The 19,003-nt window shown below is 43.0% G+C and overlaps 1 protein-coding gene and 1 long non-coding RNA gene across 2 annotated transcripts in view; both read left to right on the top strand.

The window, feature by feature from the left end:
• Window positions 1-5,011: 5,011 nt before the first annotated feature.
• On the top strand, window positions 5,012-12,481 carry cd44a (CD44 molecule (IN blood group) a). The gene is made up of 5 exons (XM_036964465.2): window positions 5,012-5,282; window positions 8,642-9,946; window positions 10,824-10,886; window positions 11,067-11,145; window positions 11,253-12,481. The coding sequence occupies exons 1-5, from the start codon at window positions 5,195-5,197 to the stop codon at window positions 11,431-11,433; spliced, it is 1,716 nt and encodes a 571-aa protein (XP_036820360.2). The 5' UTR covers window positions 5,012-5,194; the 3' UTR covers window positions 11,434-12,481.
• Window positions 12,482-15,533: 3,052 nt separating this feature from the next.
• LOC149971479 (uncharacterized) overlaps window positions 15,534-19,003 on the top strand; it is a 7,983-nt gene continuing 4,513 nt past the window's right edge. Inside the window, exon 1 of the long non-coding RNA XR_016492351.1 lies at window positions 15,534-17,270. This is a non-coding gene — a long non-coding RNA (uncharacterized LOC149971479). The remainder of the gene's footprint in view (window positions 17,271-19,003) is intronic.

Here is a 19,003-nt window from a genome sequence, read left to right as displayed (position 1 = left end):
GATACTATGGTGATAGTATGGTGATACTATGGTGATACTATTGTGATAGTATGGTGATACTATGGTGATAGTATGGTGTTACTATGGTGTTACTATGGTGATACTATGGTGATACTATGGTGATAGTATGGTGTTACTATGGTGATAGTATGGTGTTACTATGGTGATACTATGGTGATACTATGGTGCTACTATGGTGATACTATGGTGATACTATGGTGATACTATGGTGATAGTATGGTGATACTATGGTGATACTATTGTGATAGTATGGTGATACTATGGTGATAGTATGGTGTTACTATGGTGTTACTATGGTGATACTATGGTGTTACTATGGTGATACTATGGTGATACTATGGTGATAGTATGGTGATACTATGGTGATACTATGGTGATACTATGGTGATACTATGGTGATATTATGATGACACTACGGTGATACTATGGTGATACTATGGTGATAGTATGGTGTTACTATGGTGATAGTATGGTGTTACTATGGTGATACTATGGTGATACTATGGTGATACTATGGTGATAGTATGGTGATACTATGGTGATACTATTGTGATAGTATGGTGATACTATGGTGATAGTATGGTGTTACTATGGTGTTACTATGGTGATACTATGGTGATACTATGGTGATACTATGGTGATACTATTGTGATAGTATGGTGATACTATGATGATATTATTGTGACACTATGGTGATATTATGATGACACTACGGTGATACTATGGTGATAGTATGGTGTTACTATGGTGATATTTACTAGGTGTTAAAATGGCCAGCTCTTATGTAATATTTACATCAACCCTAATCTTGTAGTTCGTTGTACTTGTTCTCATTAGTGGTACCTACAAGACCCCACTTGGATCAGCCAATCACAGTCCACCATTCCCTGTGCACCTCACTGAACCTCGCTCCTGTCTTCAGAGTGAGATCGCGGTCAGAAGAGAATGGATTCAATAATTATTTTAGCAACAATGTTTATCTTTAATGTACAATCTGTATAAACTATGAGAACAGAAAAGTTCAGAACTTTTGTGAAACATCACAGCACAGTTGAACAATATATATGGCAAATAGAAATCAACACTGGATGGTGTTAAAGTTAGATGGGAGGGGTTGAATGGAGCTGAAGGGTGGGACTAATAACAACAAGATAACTCATTTTAAATACACTGTGTCCGTAAAAAGTATATAGGTTCAGAATTTCTGTGAAACAGCACAGTTAAACTATATATGGCAAATAGAAATCAAACTGGATGGACATCAGAAATAGATGGGAGATGACCATATTTGTTATCAAGATGTTGCTAAGGTGATCAAGTTCATATTCACCATGTTCATCAGGTGTTTTCCTGTCATGTGTGTCATGTTACTACTAGCCAGCTAAGCCAGAATATGAGCCACTAACACTAGCTCGTTCGGCTTGGTGATGAAGCTCATATGTACTGTTTCAAGGGAAATATATTCCGTTTATGTTGTCTGTTGATGCGTATAGCTGTGTTTATGTACATTTACAGTCTTTATGTAGCCTTGTGCTACCATGTACTGTGTGTAGCCTTATGATGTATGTATGTAGCCTAAATATGCCTGTGCCTTCGCTTGTGGTGCAGTTGCTATTCCACGTTGGTCATGGTCTTGTGCACATGTGCAGACCTTAGTTACATGGCAGTCATGTTGTATATATGCTCACCAGTCACTGGGCCTTTGTCTTGTCAGTGTGTTCTACTAGCTGTGTGTATTTGGCTTTGCCCCGTACGTTGTCTGGAAGCCCCTACTTATGCTTATTATTTTTTGTATCTTTCCATTGAACAACTTTTAGGAGTGTGGCGTGTTGAACCCGATATCTGCAATAAACCTGTTCTGAAGACATCTGATTAGTTCTTGGCAGACTGTGGTGGCTGAACCTTATCCACTACCACTTGTATCTCTCTATTAGTGCTGCTCTACATGGTCCCGACCCAGCAGCCTTTAGTATTGCTCCCTGTGGTGGCTGAACCTTATCCACTACCACTTGTATCTCTCTATTAGTGCTGCTCTACATGGTCCCGACTCAGCAGCCTTTAGTATTGCTCACTGTGGTGGAAGTGTTTCACTTGTCATCTGGCACGGACACACACAGACGCACAGTGTAGCCACAAGTAACCACATACAGGAAACTTCAGTCAATATGAAGCATGTTTGGAAATTCCCCACAGGATTAACGATCATTTCCACATCCTCCTTCCATGGTACAGACATCTCTTTCACCATCCTCCTTCCATGTTACATACATCTCTTTCCCCATCATCCTTCCATGTTACAGACATATCTTTCCCTATCATCCTTCCATGTTACATACATCTCTTTCCCCATCATCCTTCCATGTTACAGACATCTCTTTCCCCATCATCCTTCCATGTTACAGACATCTCTTTCCCTATCATCCTTCCATGTTACATACATCTCTTTCCCCATCATCCTTCCATGTTACAGACATCTCTTTCGCTGAAAAAGCAATAAAAACATGTATTGTAGTCAAACATGGTTTGTTCCACTGGAAAACTAGGTCAATTGTGTCTGTCTGTGTACATATGTAAATGTCATGCATCCCACCATCCCCGTGTCTGTGAGGAACTCACAGGCATGCATGTGTGTGTGTGTGTGTGTGTGTGTGCATGCTTACATGTAGGTCTGTCAGTGTGTGTGTGTGTGTGTGTGTGTGTGTGTGTGTGTGTGTGTGTGTGTGTGTGTGTGTGTGTGTGTGTGTGTGTGTGTGTGTGTGTGGTGTGTGTCTTCAGTATGCATGCATGTGTAACCGGTGTGAAATGGCCAGCTAGTTAGCGGTGCAATCATTGACGTCACTTGCTCTGAGACATTGAAATAGTTGTTTTCCCATGGCTTTTGTGGAGAGAGATAGGTAACAATGCTTTTGTCAATGTGTTCAGAGAGTCCCTGGTTGAAGCCCAGGTTTTGGGGGAAGGAGAGAGACGGAAGCAACACATTATACATGGGAGGTGTGTGTGTGCGTGCAGGAGCAGGCCTTTTATTTTCTCTCAGGCTCTCTAGAGCTTCAAAGGCCTTAGTACCCAGACCAGGAAGTGATGACAATTCTACTTTAAGCCAGAGGGGTGTGTGGTGGACGAGACGGGACAGGTGTCTACTACCCAGCCCACACATGTTAAGTCATCAGAGAAACACACCTCTCTACGTAGGTGCTGTGCTGAGTCATCCTGACTTCCTGTTGGTCCCGACTGGGCCACCAAATACCCTCTACTGAGTCATCCTGACTTCCTGTTGGTCCTGACTGGGCCACCAAAGACCCTCTACTGAGTTATCCTGACTTCCTGTTGATCCAGACTGGGCCATCAAAGACCTTCTACTGAGTTATCCTGACTTCCTGTTGGTCCTGACTGGGCCACCAAAGATCCTCTACTGAGTTATCCTGACTTCCTGATGGCCACCAAAGACCCTCTATTCCCATCAGGTACTGCAGCTCAATGACTATAGAGAAGAATGGGGCATGTTGAGCCATGTTGTACATTCAGCATCACTACGTCAAGTGAAATATTACATTCTTTCTAACAAAGATATCTACAGTACATATAGTCTAGGATGTTGTGTATCCCTGGAAATAATCATCATTTATGTAAACATAACAGTTTTGAAAACATAGCTTGGTCTATTGGCATAACAGCGGGTATGGGGTAGGTTGAGCATAGGGACAGAGTAAGTTGAGCTGCCTTGGGGTAAGAGTAATGTGTCCTGTGACATTGGGGGTGATGGTGCTGGTAGGTCAAAGTTTCATTCATGGAATGGAGTTGTGGTATATTGTATATCTTAAATGTATGCATACATTCAGATATAGATTCTCTCTGTTCAATATCACTTACCCTTCCATTTGTTGACCAGTTGTCTGGGACAGGGATGTTGTTTTGATGCGCCAATTCCTAGACAAGTTCTCTGTGTTTGAGGCTACTAAGCCCATGAGACTGATCTATGAGACTCCATGTCATCAGATATGAACTTGTGTTCCTCTGCTACTCTAGCTTTGCAGCTGTTCCAAAGGACTTCTACCATTCTCTCACTTCCTCTCTCAACAACGTCAAGGGGAACCAGACCACTGCTTGTTTTACATTTGTATACACGAGACACGATGATGTCTGCTCTGTTATAATACAAAATGCACTATCGTGAGTTCATATGCATGACATATCGCAAAAACACTATGCATAAAACTGACCAAATGTAATCAACAAAATAGAATCATCATTTGTATGGGTAGTGGTGGCTATTGGCTCAACTTACCCCGAGGCATGTTAATCCACACAGCTACAAGGATGCACTTTCCTGCTAGATTTAGGACCTCATATTTGAGCCAGTTTTCTACAGCAGGAAAATAATCTTGCAGCAACAGAAAAAGTGATTATAATTAATGGACATTTTTGCAGCTGTTGATACATTTTTTTATAAGGGGAAATCAAGTCTGAAATGTAAAAGTTTAAATGACAAACTTCAGAAGCCTTTTTAAACCTCAAATACACTCCACTTTTTAAATGTCCTTTCATTGCAGGAAAGTTCTCCTGAAACAGAGTGATCAAATGAAGATCTGTAAAACAATCTTAAAACGATCTACTTTGGTTTAGATACGAGCATCATGAAACCTATTAATACATTCATTTGACTTGGTGAAAATTATTATTTTTTAAAAATCTAACTTGCTTACCACTTTTTCCATGTGGTTTCATCCTTCACAGACTCCATGAAATGACAATCTGTTCCTAAATATTTGGTCATGATCAATATGGTTGGATGAAAAAATAAAAAAGTGACCTATTGGTAATGTGAGATAGAGGGATATGGATAGTTAGAGAGAGAGAGAGAGAGAGAGAGAGTGTGTGTGTGTGTGTGTGTGTGTGTGTGTGTGTGTAAGAAAGAGATAGAGGGAGAAAGCCAGAGAGGGAGAGTTTTTGAAAGAGAGGGTGTGTTCTGTGTTCTAGCCCACCTCCGCCAACCAATCGACTGTCACTAGCTATCGATGATGCACTGATTGTGACTCGCATCTCAGTATAAAAAAAGTTGAGCTACACCCTTCAAAGCAGTTCAGTCATCCCACAGACACTCCTAGGAAAACAAGCCAGCCTTCTTGGGAACTGAACCACAGAGCACAGCAGTACACATTCTCTCATCTCTCCCTCGATGCCTATCTCTGATCTCAGGATGTGGACTCTACTGCTTGGGGTTATTTTCGGACTTCTGGCACCTGTTCAGTCCGACCCTGTTCCTGGTGAGTAACAATTTATTACTGTCCCAGGAAACCCTGCTCTTTGGCTCAGTTGGTAGTGTATGGTGCTTGCAAAGCCAGGGTTGTGGGCTCAATTCCCAGGGCCATCCAAAAGTAAAAATGCATGAGAAATTGTGTTCACATTAAACAAGATCAGATATTATTGGGGGTTGTTGGGGTTGCTTGTCACAGTCTGATAACCATCCCCATTGTAACAACATACCCAGTAAGCTAAATTACGTTGAAAAGACACCTAGAAGCCTTATTTTCCAGACACTGAAAAGACATCTATGTTCCACAAGTTTGGACAGCATGGTACAGTACAATGGAGTTTAATTCAGAACAGTACAGTACAGTTCAATGGAGTTTTATTCAGCATGGTACAGTACAGTCCAATTTGCTTCAGTACAGTATATCTCTTTTTTTAACTTTCTTGAACAAAATATATTTCTTTGAGTCATTGTGTTAGTATAAAACAAAATAATTTAAAAACTTTTGGGAGCATATAGCTCAGTATTTATATTATTTATTTTATACAGTCTTTCTTGCTTGTCTTTATCAACGATGTCAATAATTATGGACCTGACTGTATTTTGTATAACTGGACTTGAGGAGACAATAATCAGGGTTATTAAGGCATCCCCAGCTGGCCATTGGTTGTGTATTAATCTGGGTTATTAAGGCATCCCCAGCTGGCCATTGGTTGTGTATTAATCTGAGTTATTAAGGCATCCCCAGCTGGCCATTGGTTGTGTATTAATCTGGGTTATTAACACATCCCCAGCTGGCCATTGGTTGTGTATTAATCAGGGTTATTAACACATCCCCAGCTGGCCATTGGTTGTGTATTAATCTGAGTTATTAAGGCATCCCCAGCTGGCCATTGGTTGTGTATTAATCTGGGTTATTAACACATCCCCAGCTGGCCATTGGTTGTGTATTAATCAGGGTTATTAACACATCCCCAGCTGGCCATTGGTTGTGTATTAATCAGGGTTTTTAAAACATCCCCAGCTGGCCATTGATTGTGCAGCCAAGTAAAATGGGTCACTGTCTAAGACCTCCTGTTGTATCTGAACACAGGCTTATGGAATTCAAGTAATCCTATCCTCGTCTGATGAGTCTGCACTTTTCTACTTCACCGGAGAGCCTCATTGTGTTTCAAACCTACCTGTACTCTAGCTCAGTGAAATCTGGGGGACCTATTCTTTACATGTTTAGTGCCTAAGTCCCCCTTCCCTCCCCCTTCCCCCTCCCCACGTAGACAGACACACAGCAGTCTTTGTAGCAATTGCTGAGCTGTTCCAACAGGTGCATTAATGTGCATATCCAAAGTGCTTTGGTGAGGTTCATACAAGCTTGGGTGAGAAGGGAGAAACCTCATACAGGTAACACTGTTATTGGACAGGGAGAAACCTCGTACAGGTAACACTGTTATTGGACAGGGAGAAACCTCATACAGGTAACACTGTTATTGAACAGGGAGAAACCTCATACAGGTAACACTGTTATTGGACAGGGAGAAACCTCGTACAGGTAACACTGTTATTGGACAGGGAGAAACCTCATACAGGTAACACTGTTATTGGACAGGGAGAAACCTCATACAGGTAACACTGTTATTGGACAGGGAGAAACCTCATACAGATAACACTGTTATTGGACAGGGAGAAACCTCATACAGGTAACACTGTTATTGAACAGGGAGAAACCTCGTACAGGTAACACTGTTATTGGACAGGGAGAAACCTCATACAGGTGAAACTGTTATTGGACAGGGAGAAACCTCATACAGGTAACACTGTTATTGGACAGGGAGAAACCTCATACAGGTGAAACTGTTATTGGACAGGGAGAAACCTCATACAGGTAAAACTGTTCACAAGTGTGTTAGAAATGGAGGCCTGAGATTGCTTGACGTAAAGGATAATGTATTTGGTGTCAAATTTTAAGAACAATGTCAAAGATAAGAGCAGTTACTTCTCCTTTTGTTTGAAAACGGTATTTAATGACACTCAACATTCCATAAAACAGTTAAGCTGCTTTGGAGGATTCAACAAATACCTAAGGAAAGGGGTCAGAGATAAGTTTGGGATTGGGCAACAGTATCCCTGGTCAGCTCCCTAGTAGCCCCTCTCGCCACAGTACACACTTAGAATTAGTGGTGACTTGAGGAACCCAGGAGATCCTCAAGGATCCCCTGAGTTTCTCAAGGAACCATTGCTAGTCAATGGCTCATATGTGCACCTTTGTTTAGTTGAGGGGTTCTTGGTGGAACCTTTAACGTTTCAATGTAGCAACAGGTTCCAGGAGGAACCCTGGAGTGGAGGCGTGGCTTATTAGGGGTGTGGCTTTAAGATATATCTTGTTGGGTCACCGGTTTGAGTAAATGTCCTTCCTGTTCATCTGTTCTGTTGTTCAAGGAAGCTTACAGAGGTGAATGACTTCCTCAGTCAAGAGCCTATGAAAATTGCAAAGTTGGAATAGTTACTACTTTATTACTATATTTAATCAGCAATCTTTATATTGTTCATATTATATTAGAATATGCCATATGCATAAATATTGAAGAAACGTTGAAATTTGCAGTGTACAAGCTGAACATGGTGAATAGGAATGACATTTACTCTATCGGGTGCCCCCCAAAAAATGATCTGAAAGCCACACTTCCAATAATCCACACCTCTAGTCTCCTCATAGGCTGCCACCTCTACAATATATTATTAAAAAGGTTCAAAATGGAACCCCTCCCATCACAAAAAAGGTTCCGGTGGGGTTCCAATAACCTTGTTGAGCTGGAAAGGTCCTGCCGGTGTGACAACCCAAAAGGTTCTTCCAGGCATCTTCACTGCTAAGAGTGTATCCCTGGTTAGCTCCCTAGCACGCCCTCTTGCAGGAATAAGATATATGAACATCTTATTCACGTGAAAGCCTCTGTTGGGGCATAACATTTGGGCACCTCTTCAAAGCCTATCCTAAACTCTTTTGAAGTAGCACTGTTGACTAATTATGGCAACAGAACAGGGAAAAGAGACAAGCCAAGACATTGTTTATTTAAAGGCTTGGGTGTGTTGATTTTGCGGTTGAATAAAACCAAATGATTTGATGAAACTGCCTCTGTCAAACACAAAGGCAGACGATTAGTCATCCCAGTTAATAATCATGTTTCCTGTATGGTGAGTCAGAACACGACAGGTTCACACAGGTACTCCAGGGAGGAGCCTGAAAGGCCACGATACTCCCAGGCCTTCCTTTGTCATGCAAAGACATCAAAGCTCAGTAATTTTCCTCTACTGTAAAGGTCAGGACATGATGTTAGTAGGTAATCATTGAGCTGAGGTCTTTTCTTCCCTTTGGCACAGCCTCGACAGAACTTCACGCTCTGGCTGCTGGGGATTTTCTTGGGGAAACTTTCAAGATCTTCAAGAAGCTTGTAGTGGGTCCCCCGGATGCCACAAATGGAACATCCAGCAGTGACGAAACAGTGGACCTTGATCATTTGGTGACCCCTGACCCTGTGACATCTGACCCGGAAGACCAGCTGCCCACCTTTGACCCAGAGGAGGGCAGCACAGATGAGACAGAGGGCAGCACTACAGAGGGAAGTATGAAACACCCCACTTCAGGACAAGACGATGAAGGGGAGCTGTTTGACGCCAACCTTAAACCTAGCTTTAACCTCCGCCCCAGTCCAACTCCTCGCCCCAGTCCAACTCCTCGCCCCAGTCAAAGCAACACAGAGGACAATTATGAAAAGTACGACTATGATTCCAGTCCAAGTGATAGACCTGATTCACCAGAGGAAGATGAAATTATCCTGGATACTGAAAGCCCCACAGTAGAGGTTGTCCCCACAGTAGAGGTTGTCCCCACAGTAGAGTTTGTCCCCACAGTAGAGTTTGTCCCCACAGCAGAGTTTGTCCCCACAGTAGAGTTTGTCCCCACAGCAGAGTTTGTCCCCACAGTAGAGTTTGTCCCCACAGCAGAGTTTGTCCCCACAGCAGAGGTTGTCCCCACAGTAGAGTTTGTCCCCACAGTAGAGTTTGTCCCCACAGCAGAGTTTAACCCCACCACTGATTTTCAGATGGATTTGGAAGATGTTAACGCAATCCTTGATGCTAACCCCAGTCCCAGTCCTTATCCAACTCATGATGCTAGCACCAGAACAGAGCTAGAGGAGTTTCAGGATGATAAATTCAGACCAAACTTTGTCGCCAGCCCTAGTCGTGTACCGGATCCCAGTCCCAGCCATAGTCCCATCTCAGAGTTTGAAGAAGAAGACCTGTTACCTCTTAGCCTTGATCCAAGCTTTAGTACCACCTCCAGACCTAGCCAAAGTTCAGGCACCAGCCATACACCTAGTTCTAACCTAACCAGTATGACAGGCTTGGAGGAAGGCGGGGCTGCAAAGATGAATACAGAGCTGGCCTTCACCCCAACCACCAGTTCTGCTGCACCTACAACAGTCAGGATGAATTCAGACATCGAAGGGTCAGGGTCGGGATTCCTGCCTCAGAGTAGCACCACAGTAGCAGCCCCTGCTGGCGAGGAGGACCAAACATACAACTCCCTAGTCGATAAGCCATTCATTGAAACAAAGACAATAATTCAAGGCAGCAATAGGCTTGCTCTACCAAAGGAGGAACCGGCAGTGGATTCCTCTACAGGTACAGTACTGCTTATCCAGGAGAAGTGTACTAATATTCTGTCCCTTCAAAGCTCTTGTGTTCATAATGGGTGGCATTCAGCATTGAGATCCTTGTACTTTACTCATACTTCTGTGTAAATCATTCATTGATGTCAATGGAAGGCTTGCACAAAGGTATTGGGTGGTCCAGTCTGAATACATCCCATTGTATCTGTTAGCAGAGTGGGCTAGGGCATGTCCATTGTATCTGTTAGCAGAGTGGGATAGGACATGTCCATTGTATCTGTTAGCAGAGTGGGATAGGACATGTCCATTGTATCTGTTAGCAGAGTGGTCTAGGACATGTCCATTGTATCTGTTAGCAGAGTGGGATAGGACATGTCCATTGTATCTGTTAGCAGAGTGGGCTAGGACATGTCCATTGTATCTGTTAGCAGAGTGGGATAGGACATGTCCATTGTATCTGTTAGCAGAGTGGGATAGGACATGTCCATTGTATCTGTTAGCAGAGTGGGATAGGACATGTCCATTGTATCTGTTAGCAGAGTGGGATAGGACATGTCCATTGTATCTGTTAGCAGAGTGGGATAGGACATGTCTGTTGTATCTGTTAGCAGAGTGGGATAGGACATGTCCATTGTATCTGTTAGCAGAGTGGGATAGGACATGTCCATTGTATCTGTTAGCAGAGTGGGATAGGACATGTCCATTGTATCTGTTAGCAGAGTGGGATAGGGCATGTCCATTGTATCTGTTAGCAGAGTGGGATAGGGCATGTCCATTGTCGTAATAGTCAGCTCTCTGGCACCTGCTCTAATGAGAACATAACTGTTTTGTTACTATTGAACACATCTCTTTGAGTGTGAATTGTAGTTAATCTATCTCTATTTCCACAGTTCTTCATGATGCAGCTGCTGTAAAACCAACCCCATCCAGACAACATGATTCATATACATCGGGTCAGTTCCTGAATCATACACGCCCAGCTAACAAGATATTCTACTGATACATCAGGGAACGTTCTGCTCCTTTGTGCAGTTTAAATTTGAAGACAATGTTTTGTGAACGTACTAGAGGACCCAGTAGACACGGTCACTTCCCCTCACTGTCTGCTTCGTCTTCTTCTCCTCCTCCTCCAGGTTGGTTGATCATCGTTGCCTTCGTCGCGGGCGTGGCGGTCTTGGTCGTAATCTGTGTCGCCATAGGTACCAGAGACAGGTAAAATCCACCACTTTCAAACCCATCCAGGAAAATATGTTCATGAGATTGAAACATGTCACTTAGTTACAAACCATGGAATTAAACCATGTCAAATCATCTTGCAGGTGGAATGCACCGGCCCAGGCATCTGAGAAGAAGGTCGCCAACGCGAGCTCAGGAGATGAGAAGGCGGAGCGGGAAATGGAGAGGTTTCTGTCTAAAGAGAGGCCGAGGGAAAACATCCACGCTGGAGAGTACACTGTTATACTTCTGGAGGACCTCCCAGAGAAAGAGCCGCTGGACTGAGACGGGCCAAGGAGATGCAGAACGGGAACAAAATAAGAACAATGGACACCTTAGAAATAGAATGGAACGGGTCTCCCCATTCTAGTCAATGGTTGCATAATGGGTGGCATAATGGGTGGCATAGTGGGTGGACTCCCCCCCATTCTTGACACACACAGGAAACTGTTGAGTGTGAAAAACCCAGCAGCGTTGTAGTTCTTGACACAAACGGGTGCACCTGGCACCTACCCTGTTCAAAGGCACTTAAATATTTTGTCTTGCCCATTCACCCTCTGAATGGCTCACATACACAATCCATGTCTCAATTGTCTCAAAGCACAATCCAGTCTCCTCCCCTTCTTCTACACTGATTGAAGTGAATTTAACAAGTGACATCAATAAGGGATCACGGCTTTCACCTGGATTCACCTGGTCAGTCTATGTCATGGAAACATTTCTCACAGCAGGGAAAGAATCCTGCAGCAACTGGAAATGTGAATGATTGTGTGGTTTATAATTAATGGACATTTTTGTAGGGGTTGATAATGCATTTTTGTACTTACGGCAAATCAAGTCTGACATTTTTAAGTGGAAATTACAAACTTTAGAACTCTTTTTAAACTTTGAATAACTACAAGTTTGCATTTCCTACCTTGCAGGAAATTTGCTGCAACAACCGGGTGATCAAATTAAGACCCTACATCTGTAGCTGTCCCTTTGACCTTTGGTAGCCCAGATAAGTCAGATTGGTAAACACCTGTTCCGATGGGCCATGGATAAACACGTTGCAATATCTCTGTTGACATTATGTATATTATCAAAGTTGCAAACACTGTCAGAACCATTGATAGAAAAAAAGAAAACAAGGTCATACTGAATTTCTAATTCTCACTCACCGACCAGTGTTGTTGTTGTTGTTGTTGTTGTTATTGTTATTGTTGTTGTTGTTGTTGTTGGTGGTGTTATTTTTGTTTTGATATTGCACTATTTTTTATCAACAAATCTTATTTGTGTACATGTTTTTGATCATCCTGTAAAAGAAAATACAGAATCCATACAGAATATAAAATAATGTCTTTCTAGATGTTTCATAGTGACACATACACTCAGGGACTCACATAAGTGCTACACAGCCAGAATAAGTCAAGTATAGTAGAAAGACTGACTACCAACCTACTTAGAGCCCTGCTTTTCACTACATTTCCCCTGGGGGTAAAATCCTGCTGACTGTGGCATTACGTATTGTTCAGATGAATGCCGGTATGTGAGTTATAGTAAGTATAATATACTTTATACTTCATATGTATTCGTTTTAAACACTCAGAGTTCTTCTAGTGTTAGACAGCTGTATGATGCTCAGGGCATAGCTACTGCTGCAGTATAATGGAAGCATTTTAAACACTCAGAGTTCTTCTAGTGTTAGACAGCTGTATGATGCTCAGTGCATAGCTACTGCTGCAGTATAATGGAAGCATTTTAAACCATTACAACACTTAATTAGTCAGCTACACTAAATGGTTCCCAAATGTAGTTTCTCCCTTCTATTTCCACGTCTGTTCATATAAAGTGTACTGCAGATCATTTTAAAGTATGAACTAACTACAACTACTGGGGTTTAAATACAACAACTACTACCATGCTTTTTTACTCTGGGACCATACGTCATGAAAGAAACAATCCGTTTTTCATTTTTAATTTCAACATTTATTGGTTTCCATAATTATATGTACACAAGAAGTAGTAAAACACTTTACCACACTTTTAGTCCATTTGTCTGACAGAGAAAATTATATTTTTACATTTTAGACAAATTAAATTCATACTTTCTTTAGTTCACTCACACACATTCAACATTAGACAGATTTTAGAACCACACATTCACAGTCAACAACATACAGATTCTAGAATCACACATTCACAGTCAACATCAGACAGATTCTAGAACCACACATTCACACAGTCAACATCATACAGATTCTAGAATCACACATTCACAGTCAACATTAGACAGATTCTAGAATCACACATTCAATTCACACAGTCAACATCATACAGATTCTAGAATCACACATTCACAGTCAACATCAGACAGATTCTAGAACCACACATTCACACAGTCAACATCAGACAGATTCTAGAACCACACATTCACACAGTCAACATCAGACAGATTCTAGAACCACACATTCACACAGTCAACATCAGACAGATTCTAGAATCCCACACATTCACACAGTCAACATCAGACAGATTCAAGAATCCCACATTCACAAAGTCAACATCAGACAGATTCTAGAACCACACATTCACACAGTCAACATCAGACAGATTCTAGAGTCCCACACATTCACACAGTCAACATCAGACAGATTCTAGAATTGCACACATTCACACAGTCAACATCAGACAGATTCTAGAATCACACACATTCACACAGTCAACATCAGACAGATTCTAGAATCACACACATTCACACAGTCAACATCAGACAGATTCTAGAATCACACACATTCACACAGTCAACATCAGACAGATTCTAGAAACCCACATTCACACAGTCAACATCAGACAGATTCTAGAACCACACATTCACACAGTCAACATCAGACAGATTCTAGAATCCCACATTCACACAGTCAACATCAGACAGATTCTAGAATCCCACATTCACACAGTCAACATCAGACAGATTCTAGAATCACACACATTCACACAGTCAACATCAGACAGATTCTAGAATCACACACATTCACACAGTCAACATCAGACAGATTCTAGAATCCCACACATTCACACAGTCAACATCAGACAGATTCTAGAATCACACACATTCACACAGTCAACATCAGACAGATTACACAACAATGAGGAAGAATGTTCCAACACGTTCTTGGACACATATGTGCATTGAATGAAAATCCAGGATAGAAAATAGACAGAAGAAGAGGGTCTACATGTGCATTTCAACTGGTATTCATAGAAAAATAAAAAGAGGAAAAAGCCAAACTGAGAAAGAAAACATTTAAAGTGAATGTATGAAACACTGATGTTTATCAGTGTTCAGCCATGTCTGGACAAGACTCAAGAGCTTTTAGCATAGGTGCATAGGTTGCCTGAACCTGATATTCAGCTAACGTACATACATACAGTAGCTGCCAGCACCAAAGCTCTGTTGATGCCTGCCCCTGTCGTCTTGATTCCACTCTGAGAAAGCTACACCTTTAATTGGACTTTTCCCTCTTATCTTGTCAACCTAAGAACAAAAGTAACAACGATACTGTAAAACAAACAATAAAATAACACCACCCAGTCCATATGGGTGAAAAATACAGCACTTCTTTCTCTTATTTTTCCTCTCTTTCCAGTCCCATTTTCTGGATCATTCTGTGTCTGCATTAAGAGTATTAACTACATCTGTCTCCCTGAAAAATACCAAACAATTCCATATGTATATTGGTGTTGGATTCAACATTTTGAACATTGAGACATTAAATAAATGATAGAGAAGAAGCATAGAATCAAAGGAGAATGTTAAGGGTTCTCTGTGGAATGTGTTTGATGGAGGAGAGGAGAACGTTAAGGGTTCTCTGTGGAATGTGTTTGATGGAGGAGAGGAGAACGTTAAGGGTTCTCTGTGGAATGTGTTTGATGGAGGAGAGGAGAACGTTAAGGGTTCTCTGTGGAATGTGTTTGATGGAGGAGAGGAGAATGTTAAGGGTTCTCTGTGGAATGTGTTTGATGGAGGAGAGGAGAACGTTAAGGGTTCTCTGTGGAATGTGTTTGATGGAGGAGAGGAGAACGTTAAGGGTTCTCTGTGGAATGTGTTTGATGGAGGAGAGGAGAATGTTAAGGGTTCTCTGTGGAATGTGTTTGATGGAGGAGAGGAGAACGTTAAGGGTTCTCTGTGAAATGTGTTTGATGGAGGAGAGGAGAACGTTAAGGGTTCTCTGTGGAATGTGTTTGATGGAGGAGAGGAGAACGTTAAGGGTTCTCTGTGGAATGTGTTTGATGGAGGAGAGGAGAACGTTAAGGGATCTCTGTGGAATGTGTTTGATGGAGGAGAGGAGAACGTTAAGGGTTCTCTGTGGAATGTGTTTGATGGAGGAGAGGAGAACGTTAAGGGTTCTCTGTGGAATGTGTTTGATGGAGGAGAGGAGAACGTTAAGGGTTCTCTGTGGAATGTGTTTGATGGAGGAGAGGAGAACGTTAAGGGTTCTCTGTGGAATGTGTTTGATGGAGGAGAGGAGGGCAAAGTGTTGATATAGGGAAGACAGATGGACATCTGTGGATTCGGTGAAGGAGGGGTTGAGGTCAGCAAATGAGAGGTGAGGTCAGTAATCAGGGTTTCTTATCTGGTTACCTTCTTCCTGTTGGGCATATACTGTAAGGATTGGAGAGAGGGAGTGTCTTAAGTGGGATATAAATATCTGGATGGGACAAATGTTGGGTTGTCTGATTACAGCTGTACAGAACCTTTGGGAAGAATTCAACTTGGTTAAAGCTTCTCTAGTGTCCGTGGGTTATTTACTCTGAAAAATAAGAACCTAACATTGGAAAGTTAATATCGCTGTGAGACTAGTAGACTACTACCCAAAGTAAAAGGACAAACAACGTAGTTCTACATTTGCATATGGTTTTCCTATCGTTATAGAAACCCTGAGCAGAACCCTCTGGGAGATCATATTTGTTTAGGATTCACTACAAAACGTTTCACCTAAATATCTACCTGGATCTAGTATATGTTATATCCACAAAGTGCAAGGAGGCACTTTGAACATGGAGATGTAAGATAACGTTGCTCTTCAACAGGTTCCGTCCAGAGTGTTTCTGAGACCCAGTACTGCTGTAAAGATCAGTTCCCTATTGAGATTCTACCCAGCATCCACTGCAAGGTTATGGTCTTGTTGTTATATAACCTTACTGGTCCAGGTACAGAGGTTTGTACAGTGCAGTGCTGGACACACACACACCGAGCTCCAAATAGTCCTATCTGTAATTGCAAGCTACTTTTTCGGTCTTTGTATTTATCATGTTGATACGACATACATTAGAGGAAGTGTCTGAAACAGAACTTTATAAAGGGAGGACCTGCCTTCCTTTCTTTCAGAGTCACAAATGAGCATGCTGGAGATGGAGCTGAACTTTTCAAATCCAAATTGAAGGGCAAATTTTCTGTTGATATGGATTATTTGACTGTAATTAACATTGTCGTAATCCTCACGCTGACTGACCTGAACAGATTGTGGTTGACAAGGCAAGGTTGTCGTTTAGCATAGAAATACAAACACACAAAGCACTGACTTTCAGGGCTGACCGTCTTTCAAGCCTATATTCCCTCTACCATCTCCTACTCTCCCTCTACCATTTCTCTACCATCTCTTACTCCCTCTACCTACCATCTCTTACTCCCTCTACCATCTCCTACTCTCCCTCTACCATTTCTCTACCATCTCCTACTCTCCCTCTACCATCTCTCTACCATCTCTTACTCCCTCTACCTACCATCTCTAACTCTGTCTTTTGTTCTCTCTCTCTTTTTCACTCTTTCTTTGACACACACATTCACACACACTCGAATGCACGTATACGTTATATACAGACACACAAAAACATATAGAATATATTGATTGTTGGTGTGTTTGTCCTCTTACAGCCAGGGGAGGGAACACATTCAATTCTCTTCCTGCCTCTGCACATGTCTTGTTAATGCTGTCCATATGCACCTTGCGTCGTTGCGTCTATAAATACGCAGCAGCCGCATTTGGAGGCATTTAGTGATGTTAAGTCCAGAGGTAAGCTCCAGTGCTTAGAGGCTGATCATGTGTGCCGATGCCAGAGTTTAATCCTCTAAGTCAAAGGTATTGTCATGTTGTCTTGTCTCTGTCCTTTCCCTTCACCCTGTCTCCCTCTGCTGGTCGTTGTTATGTTACCTTTTCTCCCCCTCTTTTCCCCAGCTGTGCCTTGTCTCCTCCTAATTACCCATTCACCCCGTTCCCCACCTGTTCCCTTTTTTCCCTCTGATTAGGTCCCTATATCTGTCTCTGTTTCTGCTCCTGTCCTTGTCGGATTCTTGTTTGTTTGTTTATGTGTCTCATGCCTGAACCAGACTATCATCGTGTGTGCTGCAACCTTGTCCTGTCCTGTCGGAATCTACCTGTCCATCTGAGCCCACGTATGTTCGTCATTAAAGTACTCTGTTTGTTAATTCGCTTTTGGGTCCTCATTCACGCACCATAACAGAAGAATCCGACCAAGAATGGACCCAGCGACTTCGGATCCTCTCCACTCAGCCGTCGAGATCCAGGGAGCGATGCTAGGCAGACACAAGCAGGAATTGTCTGCTGCTCGACATGCCGTTGAGACCCTGGCCACCCAAGTCTCCAACCTCACAGAACAGGTTCACCATCTCCGCCTCGATCCACCGGCCACTTCCAGGGCTTTCGAATCTCCGGAGCCCAGAATCAATAACCCGCCGTGTTACTCTGGGGAGCCCACTGAATGCCGCTCGTTCCTCACCCAGTGTGATATTGTGTTTTCTCTCCAGCCCAACACTTACTCCAGGAGCACTGCTCGTGTCGCCTACGTCATATCTCTCCTTATTGGACGGGCTCGTGAGTGGGGCACGGCAATCTGGGAGGCAAGGGCTGAGTGTATTAACCAGTATCAAGACTTTAAGGAGGAGATGATACGGGTTTTTGATCGATCTGTTTTTGGGGAGGAGGCTTCCAGGGCCCTGTCTTCCCTATGTCAAGGCAATCGATCCATAACAGACTACTCTATTGAGTTTCGCACTCTTGCTGTCTCCAGTGGCTGGAACGAGCCGGCCTTGCTCGCTCGTCTTCTGGAGGGTTTCCGCGCAGAGGTAAAGGATGAGATTCTCTCCCGGGAGGTTCCTTCCAGCGTGGATTCCTTGATTGAACTCGCTATTCGCATTGAGCGACGGGTTGATCTTCGTCACCGAGCTCGTGGAAAGGAGCTCGCGCTCTCCGTCGCCTCCCTCTCCGCATCACTACCATCTTCCTCTGCCGGCTCGGGTGCTGAGCCCATGCAGCTGGGAGGTATCCGCATCTCGACTAAGGAGAGGGAACGGAGAATCACCAACCGCCTCTGTCTCTATTGCGGTTCCGCTGGTCATTTTGCCACTTCATGTCCAGTAAAAGGCCAGAGCTCGTCAGTAAGCGGAGGGCTACTGGTGAGCGCTACTACTCCTGTCTCTCCTTCAAGATCCTGCACTACCTTGTCGGTCCATCTACGCTGGACCGGTTCGTCAGCTTCCTGCAGTGCCTTAATAGACTCTGGGGCGGAGGGCTGTTTTATGGACGAGACCTGGGCTCGGGAACATGACATTCCTCTCAGACAGTTAAAGGAGCCCACGGCCTTGTTCGCCCTGGATGGTAGTCCTCTCCCCAGGATTCAGCGTGAGACGCTACCTTTAACCCTCACTGTTTCTGGTAATCATAGTGAAACCATTTCTTTTTTAATTTTTCGTTCACCTTTTACACCTGTTGTTTTGGGCCATCCCTGGCTAGTTTGTCATAATCCTTCCATTAATTGGTCTAGTAATTCTATCCTCTCCTGGAACGTCTCTTGT

This window comes from Oncorhynchus mykiss, chromosome 26, assembly GCF_057628025.1.
Source record: "Oncorhynchus mykiss isolate SJ-2025 chromosome 26, ASM5762802v1, whole genome shotgun sequence".
Taxonomy (NCBI): Eukaryota; Metazoa; Chordata; class Actinopteri; order Salmoniformes; family Salmonidae; genus Oncorhynchus; species Oncorhynchus mykiss.
This window is presented reverse-complemented; position numbering and strand designations above follow the sequence as displayed.